Source organism: Anoplolepis gracilipes, chromosome 17 (assembly GCF_047496725.1).
Source record: "Anoplolepis gracilipes chromosome 17, ASM4749672v1, whole genome shotgun sequence".
NCBI classification, from domain to species: Eukaryota; Metazoa; Arthropoda; class Insecta; order Hymenoptera; family Formicidae; genus Anoplolepis; species Anoplolepis gracilipes.
The window spans coordinates 262,104-277,962 of record NC_132986.1 but is presented as its reverse complement, the minus strand read 5'-3'; the positions used below and the strand labels follow the sequence as shown (position 1 = coordinate 277,962).

General features: G+C 32.3%; 6 protein-coding genes and 2 non-coding genes across 10 annotated transcripts; 5 read left to right on the top strand and 3 right to left on the bottom strand.

Annotated features, from left to right (window-relative positions):
* Positions 1 to 115: 115 nt before the first annotated feature.
* Positions 116 to 857, top strand: LOC140675487 (SOSS complex subunit C homolog). Its single transcript, XM_072910067.1, has 3 exons — positions 116 to 380; positions 486 to 610; positions 697 to 857. The coding sequence occupies exons 1-3, from the start codon at positions 353 to 355 to the stop codon at positions 850 to 852; spliced, it is 309 nt and encodes a 102-aa protein (XP_072766168.1). The 5' UTR covers positions 116 to 352; the 3' UTR covers positions 853 to 857.
* A 149-nt stretch (positions 858 to 1,006) lies between these two features.
* Positions 1,007 to 2,117, top strand: LOC140675486 (rRNA N(6)-adenosine-methyltransferase Mettl5-like). Its single transcript, XM_072910065.1, has 2 exons — positions 1,007 to 1,347; positions 1,438 to 2,117. The coding sequence occupies exons 1-2, from the start codon at positions 1,008 to 1,010 to the stop codon at positions 1,731 to 1,733; spliced, it is 636 nt and encodes a 211-aa protein (XP_072766166.1). The 5' UTR covers position 1,007; the 3' UTR covers positions 1,734 to 2,117.
* Positions 1,361 to 4,726, bottom strand: Aldh7a1 (aldehyde dehydrogenase 7 family member A1). Its single transcript, XM_072910062.1, has 9 exons — positions 4,591 to 4,726; positions 4,238 to 4,454; positions 3,328 to 3,515; positions 3,053 to 3,252; positions 2,866 to 2,981; positions 2,663 to 2,791; positions 2,473 to 2,582; positions 2,086 to 2,346; positions 1,361 to 1,979 (listed from the first exon to the last, which is right to left on the bottom strand). Exons 1-9 carry the CDS (start codon positions 4,699 to 4,701, stop codon positions 1,767 to 1,769), a joined length of 1,545 nt encoding a protein of 514 aa, XP_072766163.1. The 5' UTR covers positions 4,702 to 4,726; the 3' UTR covers positions 1,361 to 1,766.
* A 776-nt stretch (positions 4,727 to 5,502) lies between these two features.
* On the top strand, positions 5,503 to 8,089 carry Rogdi (rogdi atypical leucine zipper). Of its 2 annotated transcripts, none has more exons than XM_072910063.1 (6): positions 5,503 to 5,641; positions 5,901 to 5,972; positions 6,085 to 6,219; positions 6,339 to 6,617; positions 6,704 to 6,913; positions 6,979 to 8,089. In XM_072910063.1, exons 1-6 carry the CDS (start codon positions 5,606 to 5,608, stop codon positions 7,045 to 7,047), a joined length of 801 nt encoding a protein of 266 aa, XP_072766164.1. In that variant the 5' UTR covers positions 5,503 to 5,605; the 3' UTR covers positions 7,048 to 8,089. The 2 variants fall into 2 exon arrangements, with proteins under 2 accessions (XP_072766164.1, XP_072766165.1); XM_072910064.1 differs by lacking the exon at positions 5,503 to 5,641 and adding an exon at positions 5,659 to 5,798.
* Positions 8,090 to 9,660: 1,571 nt separating this feature from the next.
* On the top strand, positions 9,661 to 9,732 carry Trnap-cgg (transfer RNA proline (anticodon CGG)). Its single transcript has one exon. It is a non-coding gene; the product is annotated as a tRNA-Pro (tRNA).
* Positions 9,733 to 9,879: 147 nt separating this feature from the next.
* Positions 9,880 to 10,975, top strand: Srp19 (signal recognition particle 19). Its single transcript, XM_072909272.1, has 2 exons — positions 9,880 to 9,998; positions 10,358 to 10,975. Exons 1-2 carry the CDS (start codon positions 9,952 to 9,954, stop codon positions 10,749 to 10,751), a joined length of 441 nt encoding a protein of 146 aa, XP_072765373.1. The 5' UTR covers positions 9,880 to 9,951; the 3' UTR covers positions 10,752 to 10,975.
* A 297-nt stretch (positions 10,976 to 11,272) lies between these two features.
* Positions 11,273 to 15,489, bottom strand: LOC140675245 (uncharacterized). Of its 2 annotated transcripts, none has more exons than XM_072909515.1 (6): positions 15,028 to 15,489; positions 14,438 to 14,787; positions 13,912 to 14,043; positions 13,657 to 13,782; positions 12,417 to 12,796; positions 11,273 to 11,729 (listed from the first exon to the last, which is right to left on the bottom strand). In XM_072909515.1, exons 2-6 carry the CDS (start codon positions 14,487 to 14,489, stop codon positions 11,292 to 11,294), a joined length of 1,128 nt encoding a protein of 375 aa, XP_072765616.1. In that variant the 5' UTR covers positions 14,490 to 14,787; positions 15,028 to 15,489; the 3' UTR covers positions 11,273 to 11,291. The 2 variants fall into 2 exon arrangements, with proteins under 2 accessions (XP_072765616.1, XP_072765614.1); XM_072909513.1 differs by having other exon boundaries at positions 13,657 to 13,785; positions 15,028 to 15,488.
* Positions 15,055 to 15,126, bottom strand: Trnah-gug (transfer RNA histidin (anticodon GUG)). The gene has a single exon. It is a non-coding gene; the product is annotated as a tRNA-His (tRNA).
* Positions 15,490 to 15,859: the final 370 nt, after the last annotated feature.

Below are 15,859 nucleotides of genomic sequence, written 5' to 3'. Positions count from 1 at the left end.
AATATATATATATATATATACGGAAAAAATAATCAATTACTCGCCTAATATAATAATTCAACATTTTTTATATTTGACATTTGATTTTTAGCATCTTTATCGCGTACTTGTGCAATTATGTATGCAGATTTATATACATATGTGTACAAACCTTTAAGTTCATCGAGTTTACCATCTAATTTTGATTAAGTTAATGATTTTTTAACTTTCTCGAAAAGTAAATTATTCGAAGAGGTTATATTTGATGAATAACGATATAACCTGATGTAACCTGAGAACATTCTCGTAATATAATCATCATTACGTCGTTGACTGGATATTTACCAAGTGTTGAATTACTTATGTGAATTTCATGGCTTTTTCACAATCGAATTCGAGAGGTAAGTAATCTTGACACAAATATACACAACTTTTTTTTTTTTTTTTTTTTTTTTATATATATATTGTTTAGTACATCAGACTATATACTTTGATTATTTTTGCAGAATTACAAAATAGAAAAATCTTAGAAGAACTACAGTTGAAAAAGCAGATGCTATTAAAGCAAGGAGTTGCACCGACTTTAAATTCATCATTAGGCGTTCCATCAACCGGTTCTGCGTCAAATGTAGTAAGTCTATTCTGTCGATATTCCCTACTTAATCAAAGACAATCTTTAACTTCAGCTTGACAACAATATCTTTATCTATTTAATAGCCTGCGATACAATCTAATGATGGCGTAGCGATGAGTGCATCTCAAAGAGCAGCTTTGCACAACGCACATGCAGCCTCGTTTGGTTATTTTGTGACACAGGACTCCTCTTTTGGAAATCTGATATTACCAGTTCTCCCTCGATTTGATAGTAAATGAATTATTATTATTTGCAAGAATATTCAAATGTACATAAGCAACTAAGATATTATTAATGACTGTATGTAAATATTATTAATGAAAGAGGATTTAAAAGCATTTGTTGGATAAAATTTTGTGGAGAAAAATTGCAATTGACAGTCTTTGAAAAAATAATGGCTAGTCTTCGACTTCGTCAATTAGAAGAATATCTTCAGCAAATGGATGTATTTGAAAAGCCAAAAGTCTTGCTGGAGCAATACACCACTAGCGCACACATTGCCTCACATATGCTATATACCGCGCAATCGCAGTTTAACGATATAAAAGGTAAAAGCGTAGCGGATTTAGGCTCCGGATGTGGCATATTATCTTTGGGTGCTAAAATGCTTGGCGCTGAATACGTAATTGGATTCGAGGTAGATTCGGACGCAATCGATATACAATACAGAAATTGCACTGACATAGAACTCTTCGTTGAAATCGTTCAATGTGATGTACTGCAATATTTACCAGGTACGCGTACTAGTTTTTTTTACAAGTTTACATTTATTAAAAGTATACAACGTATACATATATATATATATATATGACAGAATGTTGTAGGAAAATTTGACAAGTGCTTTGACACTGTTATAATGAATCCACCTTTTGGTACTAAAAACAATGCCGGCATCGACATGAAATTCCTTGAGGTGGCAATAAAACTTTCGTCCAACGCAGTTTACTCGCTGCACAAGAGCAGCACGCGAGATTACGTTCTCTCGAAGGCGGCACAGCTCGGCGCGGAAGGAAAGGTGATAGCCGAACTTAGATACGATCTACCGAAGGTTTACAAGTTCCACAAGAAAGCTTCCGTCGACATACAAGTGGATTTTATACGATTTGAATTGAAGCACTGAAATCTTTTTCTGTGAAATCAGCATCTATTTAATTTATTCAAACTTGATGCCCTGAGCCAGAGGAAGTTCATTCCCGTGATTGATCGTGATCGTCGCACGTCGCATGTAATGTTTCCACGCGTCGCTTCCACTCTCGCGGCCACCGCCCGTAGCCTTCTCGCCGCCAAACGCACCACCTATTTCGGCGCCGCTAGTGCCTATGTTGACGTTGACTATACCACAATCTGATCCATGAGGGCCAATCCACTGTGTAATGAATCAAGATTCGATAAATTAATCTGATTATATACACTTGAACGTGTAAAACGTACACGTACATTTACACGTGTTAGTTATACTTACACATACTTACCTGAAATATATTTCCGATGCTTTTAGTAAAGAGACTACTACTCAATCCCTGCTCCACATCATTGTTAAGATCGATAGCCTCCTCTAGAGAGTTCGCCTCCAGGATGTAAACGATCGGGGCGAAAGTTTCTTGCTGCACCACCTCCGCTTCGGCCGATAGACCTGAGACGATTGTCGGTTCGACGTAGAAACCAGGACGTTCTATTTGCTTTCCACCGAACTCTATCGTGCCACCGGCTTTTACGACTTTTTCAATTGCCGCCTGCAATCAAAAGTACTGGGTTAATCAAAGAGTTCTGTCTCGTTTTCTAGACAGATCTCGTACTAGAAAAAAAAAGAAATGAACTTTTGCTCAACTTGATACTTTGCTTGGAACTGTTGCATATACCTTGTATGCGTCGACTGCTTGTTGATTATGCAACGGTCCATACAACACACCGTCCTCCAATGGATCTCCGACTCGTTCTAATATACTTTTGTATGCCGTTTTTAATTTTCCTAAAAATTTTACAAACATAATGTTACGTCACATTGCGTAAAGATATTCCTTCAAGTTACTTATCGCGAATCGTGCTTACCTAAGAATTCGTCCTTTACTTTTTTGTGCAATATTAATCTTCTGGTTGTGGTGCATCTTTGTCCAGCTGTTCCAACGCATGAGAAAACCGCCGCTCTCACTGCCATCTCTAAATCCGCATCTTGTGCAACTGTCGACAGAAGAGAAACAGTTATGTTGATATCCACAGAGAATTGATTATTTCATCGAGGATATTATACGTACCGATCAACGCATTATTACCGCCAAGCTCCAACAGGGATCTTCCGAACCTCTGTTGAACTTTGAGCGCTACTTCTCTTCCTATATTCGTACTTCCGGTAAACGAAATAAGAGGTACTCTGTAGTGATACCAGATTGTTACAATTTCCATGTAATACTATTATATTATAATGGAATTCTAAATTCAAACCGTTTATCGTTCACTAGAGTCTCCCCGACATTTGGTCCACCGGTGATCAGAGATGCGACGGAACCCGGAATACCATTGCGCTCCAAGACACCCGCGATTATCTTGATGGTTGCGATGGACACCAGAGGTGTGCTCGGCGCTCCTTTCCAAACGATGGTGTTACCGCAGATCAAGGCGATAGCGCTGTTCCAACCATATACCTGAGACAAATCGGGCAAATCAGTGGGAGAATTCATAAAGTGCCAGAAGCTGAATTCTGAAGATTACACATTTACCGCTATAGGGAAATTAAACGCGGATATAACGCCGACCACACCCAGAGAATTCCACTTCTCCAGGAGCGCGTGATTCTTTCTCTCTGACGGGAATAGGCTGCCGGGTAGCATTCGCGACAATCCAACCGCGTAATCGCATATATCGATGAATTCCTGAACCTCGCCTATACCCTCCGGCAATATCTTTCCTGCACACGTGTATGTATATATTAATTAAAATCAATTTACGCTATATATATATATATATATATATATATATATATATATATATATATATATATATATATATATACACAGTGTTTTCTGTTGTCTAGATGAAGTTATCTAGATAATCATTTAGCTGAAGCAATTGTTTAATCTCATTTTTATCTAGATAATGGAATATATTGTCTATATCTTGGATTATTTGCCTTAAAATTATTCAAGATAATTCTGCAATCAACAAAACTCACAAGTCTTTAATAAGCACTTAAGATTTTTTAATATTTGATTCTTAGATTTATTTCCAAAGGCGATTCAAAGATAAGAACTAATATAATTTTAAATCAATATAATATCAATATTAAAGAATCACTGAGCACTTACTAAACGCTGAGTTTTGCTAAACACAATCAATGCTTTATAAAGTAAATCATTCAGTATACATATAATATACACTAACTCGTTGTCAGTGGTGTCAGATTCAAGAGCAGCATGCTGCTAGTGTTTTGTAAGATACTTAATAATTTTATCCATTATCTAGATAAACTTGAAAATCATCTATCTTATCTGAGATAAAATATTATATGTCTTATCTTACTTTAATTTATCTAGATGACTTCAAAGTTGTCTACGTGATATTATATATACAGAGCTCAATATTAATACAGATTGTTAGTGAGTTCTTTTGAAAACAATAATTAAGTGTTACCCATTTCCAAGGATACCAAGCATCCTAGTGGCTTCAAATTTCTCCTTAGTTCGTCTCCTATTTGCCGGACAATATCTCCTCTCGCTGGCGCCGGGATAGATGTCCATTGTGGCCATGCTTTACGTGCTTCCGTGATAGCATTGCTAGCTTCCTGTGGCGTGGACTCCCGGATCTTTGCAATCACTTTGCCGGTCGCCGGTGATATCGACTCTACTAACTATATATTTAAAAATATCTTTTATTGTGTGTTATATAACAATGATGACTTGTATTTATTTTTAAGATTTTCTCCATAATTTATCAGTAATCAATGTATCGTTATCGATAAAAAGAAAGTCAAGACGATCGCGTACCTTGCCAGAGCCACCCCATCTTCCGTCGTAGAGTCCAGGGTTCTCGATAGTGATACCTAATTGCTTTAAAAATCCATATTTTGGATCAGTCACCAGGTATCTAGCCGTCATTTGGAATCGCAGCGATCGGGAAATGCAGCAACGACTTTTACCTAACAATACACGTGACATTGTCAATTGTCAGCCGTTATAGTATATCTGACTCGCGTCGAGCCGCTGATATCAATAATAAATAGCTAGGGTTATCAGAATGACACTCTCTTTATCGAGAAGGAGAAGAAGAAAGAGAGGGAAATGAAAAAATACAGATATCTTATACAATCCAAACAGTCACGTCCACAAACAATCTAAGTTTGCAATGGTTTGCAAAAGGCATTATTTGCTGTCTTGAAGTACCATTTAAGTAGACTGATCATTTTCCTATTTTTTTCATTTCTTCTAAATAATAACAATTTTTTTTTCATAATTAAAACAATTTATTTACATTTGCATTCAGATATTAACATTAATCTAAATTGTTTTGCGGTTTATATTTATTCTGGGATTAATCTAAATAAAAATAGTATAAATATATATAAAAATATATATATATATACATCTTTTGAAATTTGTTCGCGTTCACGCGGATGCGCAGTCGGTGCGAAGATGATGATGATCCTGCGTTGATAAGTTGATCGATCTAAAATCTAAATCAAAATAAAAGAACAGAAAAGTGGCAAAAATGTGAGGATCAATTAAATAATACCGCGCGGTTAAATAAGCGCCTTGCTATTCGATTTAAATGGATAAACTCAACTCGATTTCTGACAATTGCTGACATCTGACATCTGACCAATCTGACATATGCATACCATACATATATGTATATAGAGATTATACATACTCGTGGTGCAACCTCGTCGGCAAGTGGAACTGGTGGAGACACCAGACCCACACCGGACACATCGGCACAGACTAGACCGAACCAGGAGCCCAGGCCCAGGGCCCAAGAGCCCAAGAGCCAGCCAGTTAAAAAATGGCAGACTGTGAGAAGGAGGAGGCACACAATCTCGTAAGCTATTTACCTTTACTTAACATTTATCTAATCACTTAGACGACCTTGCGCGCCGTCTCTCTAACCGCGCGAGTTCACTTCTCGAGTTCGTCACACATCGTCAAATTAATCATCTATCATTTTACCATCTCGTTGCTGAGCAACGAGGCTTAAGGTTATATCCAGTTGTATATCATTTGACGTTTCCTCCATGATTTACCTTGTGTCGGGAGTATCTTTCGAATCGATATGCAATTAATGTTCATTCTGCTTTCAGCAAATGGAGTTTGAGTGGGTGCTCCACGAGGAAGTGCATTCTTCGTTGTCCCAGCTCCGCAATATTTTGATGGTGTGTATAAATAATAGAGGACCAATATTTTTATATCTATTAATTATTGACTAATACTCTACATTCGAAAAGAAATCCTAAATGCATATTAATTGTACATATTCATTTCAAGGAGTGTGCTCAACGATTCCCACTGGCGCTCTTTGGCAACGATCAGCACAACAAAACTGACAGATTCGTCTTTGCAGCCCCGCACGATCAAGTAAAGTGTGTTGCTGTTTTGACAGGCGACAGTATCACAAATGCGGTAAGTGTTTAGCGTGTATTGTTGAATTTGTGACTAGAATCGGTGTTATAATATGTAAGAAATTGCAACTGAATATATTTGTTATTGTTGTTATTGAGAAACTATATCTATGCTTGTAGGAAGTGAATTTTAAAGTACAACGACAACAGAATATTAATATGAGGACAAGTATTCAGAATGAACATCCGTGGAAGTTACAACAAATTCAAGACGCCGCCAATCATTTACAGCAGGGCATCGCTCATATAGATAATGTAGACAGACATTACCTTTTTAAAACCTCGGACGAAGTCATGCATGTGCTAGGTAATATCTTGGGTTGTCTTCAAAGAAGCAGAACCAGTTTAATTGTTCCTAGAAAGAAGACAATCGATGATCTTATCAAGAGTCGAAATATGGTGTGTATTACTTTCTTCTGCGATGGACAAGTTTGATACGCAACTGTTGATGTTTTATCAAACTGCGAAAAATTCTTTGTTTACAGAAATCTCTTAATCCAAACCTTCCAGAGAATTTGGCCATTAGCTTTTACATTCAAAGCTACAAACTGGTTTTAGCTATTTACCAGTTAGAGAATGCTCATGGTAGTGTCAAGTATGAAACTCAGCAGGCGGAGTGCAGCGTGCCGTGGCTAAATGACGCTCTTGTATTGCTTACTATTGCATTACAACTTTGTCAACGATTGAAAGATAAGGTATTTGTAAAGAATTTCCCTCTAAATATTTAATCAATTTTCTAATGTTCGAATAAACTTTTCAGATATGCGTCTTCTCCCAATACAAAGATTTTACAGTAGGTTCTCGTGTTCCTTCCGCGATGGGATGGTAACCTAATCTAACACCAAGAAACTTTTCATATTTGAACTTGATATAACAGTGTTATATGCAAGTGAAGGAAAGAAATTGGCCTCAACCAGTAATACTTGCTCTGGCCTTTGTTTTTACATTTGTTGATTGTTGTCCTCTTAACGTATTTCTCATTGCACTAGAATGTTGTTCTAGCGTTTCTAAATCAGTATAGTGTGCGCCTAGTATAACGATAATAATAATAATAATAATAATAACAATAATAATAACAACAATATATACAGTGTACTATGTAATATATTAACTATTGAAACGTTGGATCAAAGATTCACATGTGTGAATCAGCAATGGATAATAATAACAAATTATTATAGGCCAGAAATGGAAGATTAAGAGCATTTTGCCAATTATTGGTGTGCCTATCACCATATTATACTGTGTTCTTCCCATTTCTGCAGTAGTTTTCATAAACGTCTAAATCTTTAACTTTGGCATTGTCTTTAGCATCTGAAGTTGTCATTTCATCTACAAGAATTGAGAGAATGAAATATTTAATACATCTACTGTGATTCTAGAAATGTATGCTGTAATCCTCTCCTTACTGAATCGGATCATGCTTTCTTATACATATTACATGGACAGATGGAATTCTATCTTTTCTTTTTTATATTTTATTTGTTGCGTGTTCATAATCATCCATATAGAATTATTTCCAACTACCTTAATATCGCAAAATTGTTAGGTTGTCCATGGAATAATGTCGTTTTACATTTTGTTCCAACTTTGTCAATATTCGATAGAATTAATCGAAATAGAGACAAATGATTTTATATACATTTCTGTATCAATAATTTATAACAGTGTGATCAAAGTCTATGTTTATTCCAAAGCGCTTTTTAATTAGTAAAGATTTGTCTCGTCAAAAATTGTTTAAATAGATGGTTATTAATTAATGAGTAATTTAGTGAATATGATAAGTGAGATAAGATTTTGATTAGTGAGTTTAATGTTTACTAATTCTTTTGTGGATATGTCATGCAAAAGTACTATATTCTTTTGATTAAGTGCCAGTTTTTAAATTTTTTCTGTGCATTCTTAATCCAATTTTTCATAACACTTGGATGGTGGTTATTTTATTATTCTAAAAAGTGATTAATATTTTTTTATTATTATATTCAGTTATCGTTACTTATATTAAGAACCTCTATAATAACAACAAATCGAAATTTTAAATTAAAAAGAAACAATATTATTTTTCAGACAACTTATTTATATTTCTGTATCTTCTTTTGCAAAGAACTTTTTTAAAAAGGTTAAAATATAAAAATGCAATAACTTGATATCTTTCAACTGACATAAAAATACTATTTTATTTTTCAAATATTATTTATATAAAGATAATAAGTAGAAAAATACCATGTGCCTCATAATTCCGAATTTGAATAAAATACAAACCTTTTTTACATGATTGGTACAATTTTTGTAATCAGTATTTTTTGACTATTGAAATTGTCACAGAGAAAATACATAGCGTGTGTATACATATATTTGAAAAAAGAGAGAAAAGAAAATTGCCAAAAAATATTGCTCTAGATTATTAGCACAGTAGGGAAAGGATTAAGAATTAAAATTAAAAAGAAGTGCTTAAATATAATAAGTAGTTAATAATTATGTAAGACTTGAAACCATATATTAGTAGGAAAAAATAAACACAATTTTTCGACGGCTTAGTAAAATAAGCTTTTAGATATTGATATTATGTTTTAAAAAAGAGGAATATTCAATAGTTATAAACCATTTGAGAAATTCAACATAAAAATTTATGTGTCATCATATAGTTAAATGAGCAAAGTTGCATATGTGACTTTTATTCTACAAAGATAGCTGTACAAAATACTATAAAAAAAAAACTTGCCCAAGTCATTATTATGTATATAATATTTCCACATGTCTATATGTATTAAAAAAATTAAAACCTAATGTTTATTTTAATAATTTATTAATTGTAAAGTATAAATATTTATCTCATAAAACGCATATATATATATATATATATATAAAATTGTAATATTATATTTTAAATATTATATTTATGTATAAAACATATATTTATTTATTATTAATATTACAATACAATTTCCGTTCTATATTTGCTTCAGAGTTTATTAGGTGTAATTGTACTTATGTAATTTACATGTTTAATTTATTTGCAACGAGAATAATAAATGTCTGAATTGAATCATTTTTTTATAATTATTTTCTCGTATGTTTTTGCCACCTAATTTTTTAATGGAAATTTATCATTCCGTAAAATCTCTAAAAAAAAACGGATAAGAAAGGATTATTTTAGATTATAGAGAGACACTACATTAATTCGATATTTTTCTCGACTGTAATGATAAAAAAGAGATTTATTAAATCTCTGTGGATTATTTCTAATTTGCTTTTTTCGCACTCAAATTATTTAAATAAAAGAGTATAAAATATTAATAATAGATGCCACAAAAAAATAACTAACTCGGATTTGTCTGAATTTATATATATATATGTATGCATCATTTAATTTAACATTATATAAAGTTATGTAGATTATGTGCTAAAACTTGATACTCGTGTACGGCAGGTACCATTACATGGCTCGTTGGTCTAGGGGTATGATTCTCGCTTCGGGTGCGAGAGGTCCCGGGTTCAAATCCCGGACGAGCCCTCGCTTATTTAATTTTTGCTAAATCCATTATTTTGCTTTTTTCCTCAAGTCTTAAAGAATTCATCAATAATGTTACTTCGATGCACTGTGCAAATTTCATGAATGTGAAGATGTAATTTTAAAATGATATTTTCTTTTGAAAACTTGTGCTACAATCGATAGTCGATACGCGACATGCAAGGCAGATGACATGTGACATGTGACACGTGACACATCAACATGTCGCTTGCATGGAATACGTCTAAAAAACACAGCGACCGTGAGAGGTAAGTTTATAGTAGTGCCACAAAAATCAAATGTCAAATATATACACATTTTTTAAATACAACATGATCGAATTTCGTATTGGTACAGTTTCTTTCATAGTGTGTAAGATATATTGCAATCTACCTTTCATACCTAACCTCTAATCGTCAATTTGAATCATAGTTCTAATGTCAAAATTAGATAGGAGAATTAAAAATATTACAAAAATTTAGATTCTTTTTTTACAAAGAACCTTTATGTCATCATGAAGAATAATACAAATTATTTTTAATATTTTACATTTATTAGTATTTTATTCAGACTCACAAAAATATAAATTTGCCATATGTCATCACATCTGACATGTCGTTTTTTGCAGGTGGGTATGCATTTACCCAATATATTTGAATAGCAAAAGGAGTTTGAAGGACGGACGAAAGTTGATTAAGGACAAATGCGTAGAGAATCCAACGCATCAGGAGATACGAGATGTGTTGGTAGCAGCAGGGTTTAATGTAGGCGTTGAGAATAAGCTACATCCAAAAGAACGCAGTAAGGAACCTGTGTATCGTGGTCGTATTCGCGTACAGTTGAAAAACGACGATGGTTCACCGATACGACCCGAGTTCCCCACTAGAGATTCCCTCTTGGCATATGTTGGAACCACAATTCCAAAGTTGAAAACTCGTCAGGGCAAGCAGAGCTCCAGTGAGCAAGCGTCGCAGCCGTCCGCATCGACGTCGAAGAAAGGAAAAGGCAAGGGAAGAAGGTAAAGAAGAGGATTTGGAGCTGTTTGTTACAATGTGAAATAGGTCTTGCTTATATCTTTCATTATAGGAAACATCTGTGTGATGTGTCTACATACATGTGTATATAATCTATTCACATTTTAATTTCTATATTATTTTTATAAAATAAAATAAAATAATTAGTCTCATTTAAAGTTTGAGAGTTAGTATTTTATCAAGTTCACAACCACCAACTATCATAATATTCAAATCTGAATTAAAACTCAAATTACAATATAATACGAGATTTATTAAAATAATTTTATCTTTCACTTATATTAAATTTTAATTAATCTAGTTTTAAATACAGAGATAAAAGTATATAGCCAGATAAAACTAATATTTAAATTTTTTGAAAAAAAAAAAAAAAAAAAAAAAAAAAAAAAATTTTAATATCGTTTGTGTGTCAAAGAGAGAATTTAATAATGAAGTCGTCAATTATTTGATGCATGAATGCAATATAAAAAATTTTCAGATTTTTAGATAAGATATACAAAGACAACACATTTAATTTATATTATTTAATTATGATTTATTGTTTTCATTATTCTCTGTTTTGTTTTCTTCCTTGGAGATGTTAGTTTCAGTTACATTATTAGATTGTTCTGCTTCATTATTGGACTGTACAATTTTGTCAGTTGAAATTTCATCATTCTGCTTAGCATTTACATTATTTGTGGAAGAATGGATCAGACAATTTGGATCAGACAAAGAAATTAGTGGATCTGATATACCATATTGTGGATTATATTCAGGTTGGACTGTATATTTATTAGTCACAGGATAGCGTTTGTTAATTAAGGGATTATGGTAAGAAGTGTATTGATATGGGATATTAAAGTGTTGATATTGCTGTGGTTCATATACTCTATTTGTACTGAAGATATGCGACCTTTGTATGGAATAAAGTGCTGCTTCAGGTGATCCAAGAAAACTTACAACATTTGGGTCAACAGGTTTTGCCTGGAAAATATAAATTTTGATCTGTATTTTTATCTGTTACAATCAAGACAATTGTATTTAACGATATTTTAACATATGAAATAATTATCTATCAGTTCTGTATCAATATATGAAATATCGATATTAATATACAAAGTGTTACAATTCGATGCATCAATATTCAGAGTGTTGCACGATTCTTGAATTTAATTTTAATGACAGATTTTCTGACCGTTTCTCAATTCTATGAAAGAAAAATTAACTGCAAAAATTTATTTAAAAATATTAATATTACACTAACTGTGGAATACTTTCTAATGAAACTAGACAAGCACAAATTCATTCATTATATTATTATGCTACTAACAGTATTACTTTTGGCAACAGGGAAGTCTTTAGAAAAAGTAAAATTACTACCATTTTCGCTAACAGATTGACCAGCAAAGGCTGGATTTCTATCTTGTAATGATTAATATAGAAAAAATATATTTAATTGCATTTTTATTATTATTTATATATTAGTTATTAGTTATATATCCTACATTGTTTATTTTAATTTAAAATTATCCCATGTATAAGCAATTTTTTTACAATTTTATCAGGAATTTAAATTGCAGACGTTAATCTAGAAGCTTTAACTGTTGAGAATGAGCTTTTGCTGAAATTTGTTTTACGGTATTGTAAATCATTCTGTTAGACGCTACTTACGTTAGAACTTCTGAAGAAACTGCCACGATGACCAGGATAATGATGGTACCGACGATGAGGGTGAAATAGATTGTACAGAATTTGTTCTGAAAGACTACCCGTTCTGTGAGTATGATGGAACAATCCATGTCCAGGTTTGCGAGGATGGATAATTGAACCCACCAATGGGTTTGTTGCGTCGTACAATCTATTTGCTTGATAACTGAGAGCTGGATTTGTCATTCCGATGATCGGGGTTTCCACGTTCGACACAGCTGGATGTGTGTACAGTTCGGTCTCTGGTACTATGTATAATTGATAGCCGCATGTGTGCCAAGAAATTGCACTGTTTAACGGTTTTTTACCGTGGAATTCACTTTCGAGGCTGTTCCCGAGGATGTCTGAAAATGAATTTGTCGCAGAATCAGTGCTATTGTACGGTTTGATAAAATGTAAGTGACCAGCTGCTGATGCTCCATTGATAAAATACTGTGCCACTTTGTCGGCATCTCCTACAAAGCAATTCGGTGATCTTTATTTTAGGTATTGACAACAATGTTCTTCAAATACGTGGAAGAAGACGTTTTAGTTCTCACAGCGTTTCTTATATAACGTTTTGTGTTTTTCGTATTTAGATATTAATTAAATAATGTGTTATATAATTGAAATTACTGTTCTGCTTTCAGAAAAGAACAAAACGTTTCTAAAATCAATTTATATTTTTAGATTCGTTTTTTCATATTAACTTTTATATTTATTAAATATTTCATGCTAATAATATTTGATATAATTACAAAGTGAACATACAGAGTGTTTGACAACTGGGACAAAATTTAAGGACTGAGTCTACGATGATAATAAAACGATAAATAAAATGATAAAATCAAGAATAATAAAATTTCGGTAAAGGCTTCGTTTTTTTTAGTTATAAATATTTTAAAGTTTGTGTAAAAGGTACCTAAAGCACGACAGTTGTATATTTTTGCGTTACAGTGTATTTTAAGGGCGATTTAACCGATGTAGATTATGGACATGCTTCAGACACCTTTTATGCTAATTTTCAAATATTTTTAACTAAAAAACACAAAGGTTCTTTTCCGCAATTTTCTTGATTTTCGTTTTATTTTGTCATGTAGGATTATTCCTTAAATTTTGTCCCAACTGTTGTCAAACATCCTATATATGTGATGCATCTCTCAGAAAGTTTACTTTTAGAGAAATAGAAGATTGAAATACTTCACACAGTTATATCTTGTCTTACCCATTTTGAGACGGTGTCTGGATTTTAGAATGCAACGTATGGCTCGCTCCTCATCCATGAGATCTTCAGAAAGTATATTCAGATCGACAGCTTGAATCTCTCTCTCTATATGCTTTATACATTTTACTGCTAAAGTTATACATCATTGAATGAAAATGTTAAGAAATATGTTGTGTGCGATATTATTTTCGTGGAAATAATCTTTCAATGCAATTTATCTTTTTTATTTATAAGATAGGAACAACTTTGTGATACCTTTGTCATAATTGTCAGGAAAATTACATTCACAGCAATTGTCTGTCATTACTGCAGAGCCATTACATTGTTTACACAACAAGTCGCAAAATTTGGCATCATTTATGTCCAACAGTGTGCTCTGAATTATCGCTGCAAATATATCATATTAATTAATTAATTAGTTAAAACTATTAAGTATATAAATTATGATATATATTCATTAACGATTACCGATATATCTGCAAATATTTTAAGCAGAATGTTGATATTATTTTAATAAAAGAAAGATTTCGAGTTTTATAATATACATTAAATGTTTTAATTAAATATTGATGCAAATTTTTCAAAATTTCACATTTTTTATCCTAATAATGGCTCATTTTCAAGACTTATTTTCAATACTTTTATCATAACACATACTATTTGTTATTGAACTTTTAAATTATATCAATTAAAAGAGGACATTATTGATATAATTTTGATGAAATTACAATTTATTGAATCTGGATTGAGAATAGAATTAAAAAAATATTCATATACGTACCAACACAGTATAGAGTATGAATTAACCACAGAATTTGATGCCGAATAGCCATATCGTTTAATAAATGTGTAACAAAAGTAAAAAATTTAAAATCAGATTCAAATCATGTACAACATGATCTTACACCGCACTGCCATAAATGGCACAACCGTATCTTGATTTATAATATTTGACATTACACAATTTGCTGACTGTTGTTCAAACTGCTTCTCGGCATTATTAATGCAATTTCGCGTTTCAATTTGTCGAGTATAACTTGCTTGCGAAATGTTGCGTTCCTGATGCATTGAATATCATAATTATTATATTCGGAGAACGATTGCAACATATATGCTTGACTTTGGCCTAGGCTGAAATTTTTAATTAAAAGTTAAAAATTAAATAATATATTTATATTTATTTAATAATGTATACATTAATAATATGATCATAATATATATGATTATATGAATTACAAAGAGTAACAATTTTAACAGTCAATCTAGTTTGTATAAAATTAAATAAAGAGACAATTTTTTATCGCGACAATGTTTTTCCTAATTTAATCGTATTTAAATTTATATTATTATTTATAAAATAAAAAAAAATACCTTCGCCGTGACAATGCTTTCACACATTGCCGTGACCAGGATTCGAACCTGGGTTACTACGGCCACAACGTAGGGTCCTAACCACTAGACGATCACGGCTATCGAAGGTCATGTAAACGAATCGGCATTTTGATGTAACACTATCACGAGATATATACATATGTCAAGTATATTTTTGAACACGTGCAATTGTCAAATAAATTACACGTTAGACAATCGTGCATACAACTTAACATTTTCAGGTGAAAAAGAAAGGAATTTCTTTGAAGTTGAATATGTGTGTGTGTGTGTGTGTGTGTGTGTGTGTGTGTATATATATATATATATACAGTAGATAATTTATTGGAAATGAATTATTCGCGCATAAATTTTTTTAACTTTTCAAATTCACGAAACGAGATTACATCCTGCGGATAGTATTTTCATGGTGAGCAAAGAAAAGCCTGAGAGACACCACGGCCCGGTTTTACATAACCTCTGAAAGCGATACGCCCTCTGTGGACATAAAAACGTGGCCAATGTCCAAGAATGTTCTCAATGGATAACGCATAATGTGCACAGTTTTGGTTGCGATCCGTGCTATGTCCACAAAATTTATTATCACATTTTGCTTATTCATTTTCATCTTAAAATAATTTGTTATTTCTCCACACTGGCAATAACTTACTTTTAATATCAAATAACCAAGTAAATATTGTCAATATTCTAATTTTGCCAATAATAACTTGATTTTTTCTAATTCTATTTCTTTTATTAAACACTATTTTTCCATTCTACATTTTATAAATTAAAACTTATTTTATATGAAAAAAAAATTTTTTTCAACAATTTA

Bases quoted from the DNA above. Each gene is read 5' to 3' on its own strand.
- Aldh7a1 (XM_072910062.1), bottom strand. From the start codon at position 4,701: ATGACGGCTAGATACCTGGTGACTGATCCAAAATATGGATTTTTAAAG. The intron at 3,516-4,237 runs GTAACACTTAAT...ACACGTGTGCAG, and splicing joins CTTGGTATCCTTGGAAATGG to GAAAGATATTGCCGGAGGGT. The intron at 3,253-3,327 runs GTAAATGTGTAA...GATTTGTCTCAG, and splicing joins CGTTTAATTTCCCTATAGCG to GTATATGGTTGGAACAGCGC.
- LOC140675487 (XM_072910067.1), top strand. From the start codon at position 353: ATGGCTTTTTCACAATCGAATTCGAGAG. The intron at 381-485 runs GTAAGTAATCTT...TTATTTTTGCAG, and splicing joins TTCACAATCGAATTCGAGAG to AATTACAAAATAGAAAAATC. The intron at 611-696 runs GTAAGTCTATTC...TCTATTTAATAG, and splicing joins CCGGTTCTGCGTCAAATGTA to CCTGCGATACAATCTAATGA.
- Srp19 (XM_072909272.1), top strand. From the start codon at position 9,952: ATGTCGCTTGCATGGAATACGTCTAAAAAACACAGCGACCGTGAGAG. The intron at 9,999-10,357 runs GTAAGTTTATAG...CGTTTTTTGCAG, and splicing joins AAACACAGCGACCGTGAGAG to GTGGGTATGCATTTACCCAA.
- LOC140675486 (XM_072910065.1), top strand. From the start codon at position 1,008: ATGGCTAGTCTTCGACTTCGTCAATTAGAAGAATATCTTCAGCAAATG. The intron at 1,348-1,437 runs GTACGCGTACTA...AGAATGTTGTAG, and splicing joins TGTACTGCAATATTTACCAG to GAAAATTTGACAAGTGCTTT.
- Rogdi (XM_072910063.1), top strand. From the start codon at position 5,606: ATGGCAGACTGTGAGAAGGAGGAGGCACACAATCTC. The intron at 5,642-5,900 runs GTAAGCTATTTA...TTCTGCTTTCAG, and splicing joins AGGAGGAGGCACACAATCTC to CAAATGGAGTTTGAGTGGGT. The intron at 6,220-6,338 runs GTAAGTGTTTAG...CTATGCTTGTAG, and splicing joins GCGACAGTATCACAAATGCG to GAAGTGAATTTTAAAGTACA.
- LOC140675245 (XM_072909513.1), bottom strand. From the start codon at position 14,489: ATGGCTATTCGGCATCAAATTCTGTGGTTAATTCATACTCTATACTGT. The intron at 14,044-14,437 runs GTACGTATATGA...ATATATTTGCAG, and splicing joins TCATACTCTATACTGTGTTG to CGATAATTCAGAGCACACTG. The intron at 13,786-13,911 runs GTATCACAAAGT...GTATAACTTTAG, and splicing joins TCCTGACAATTATGACAAAG to CAGTAAAATGTATAAAGCAT.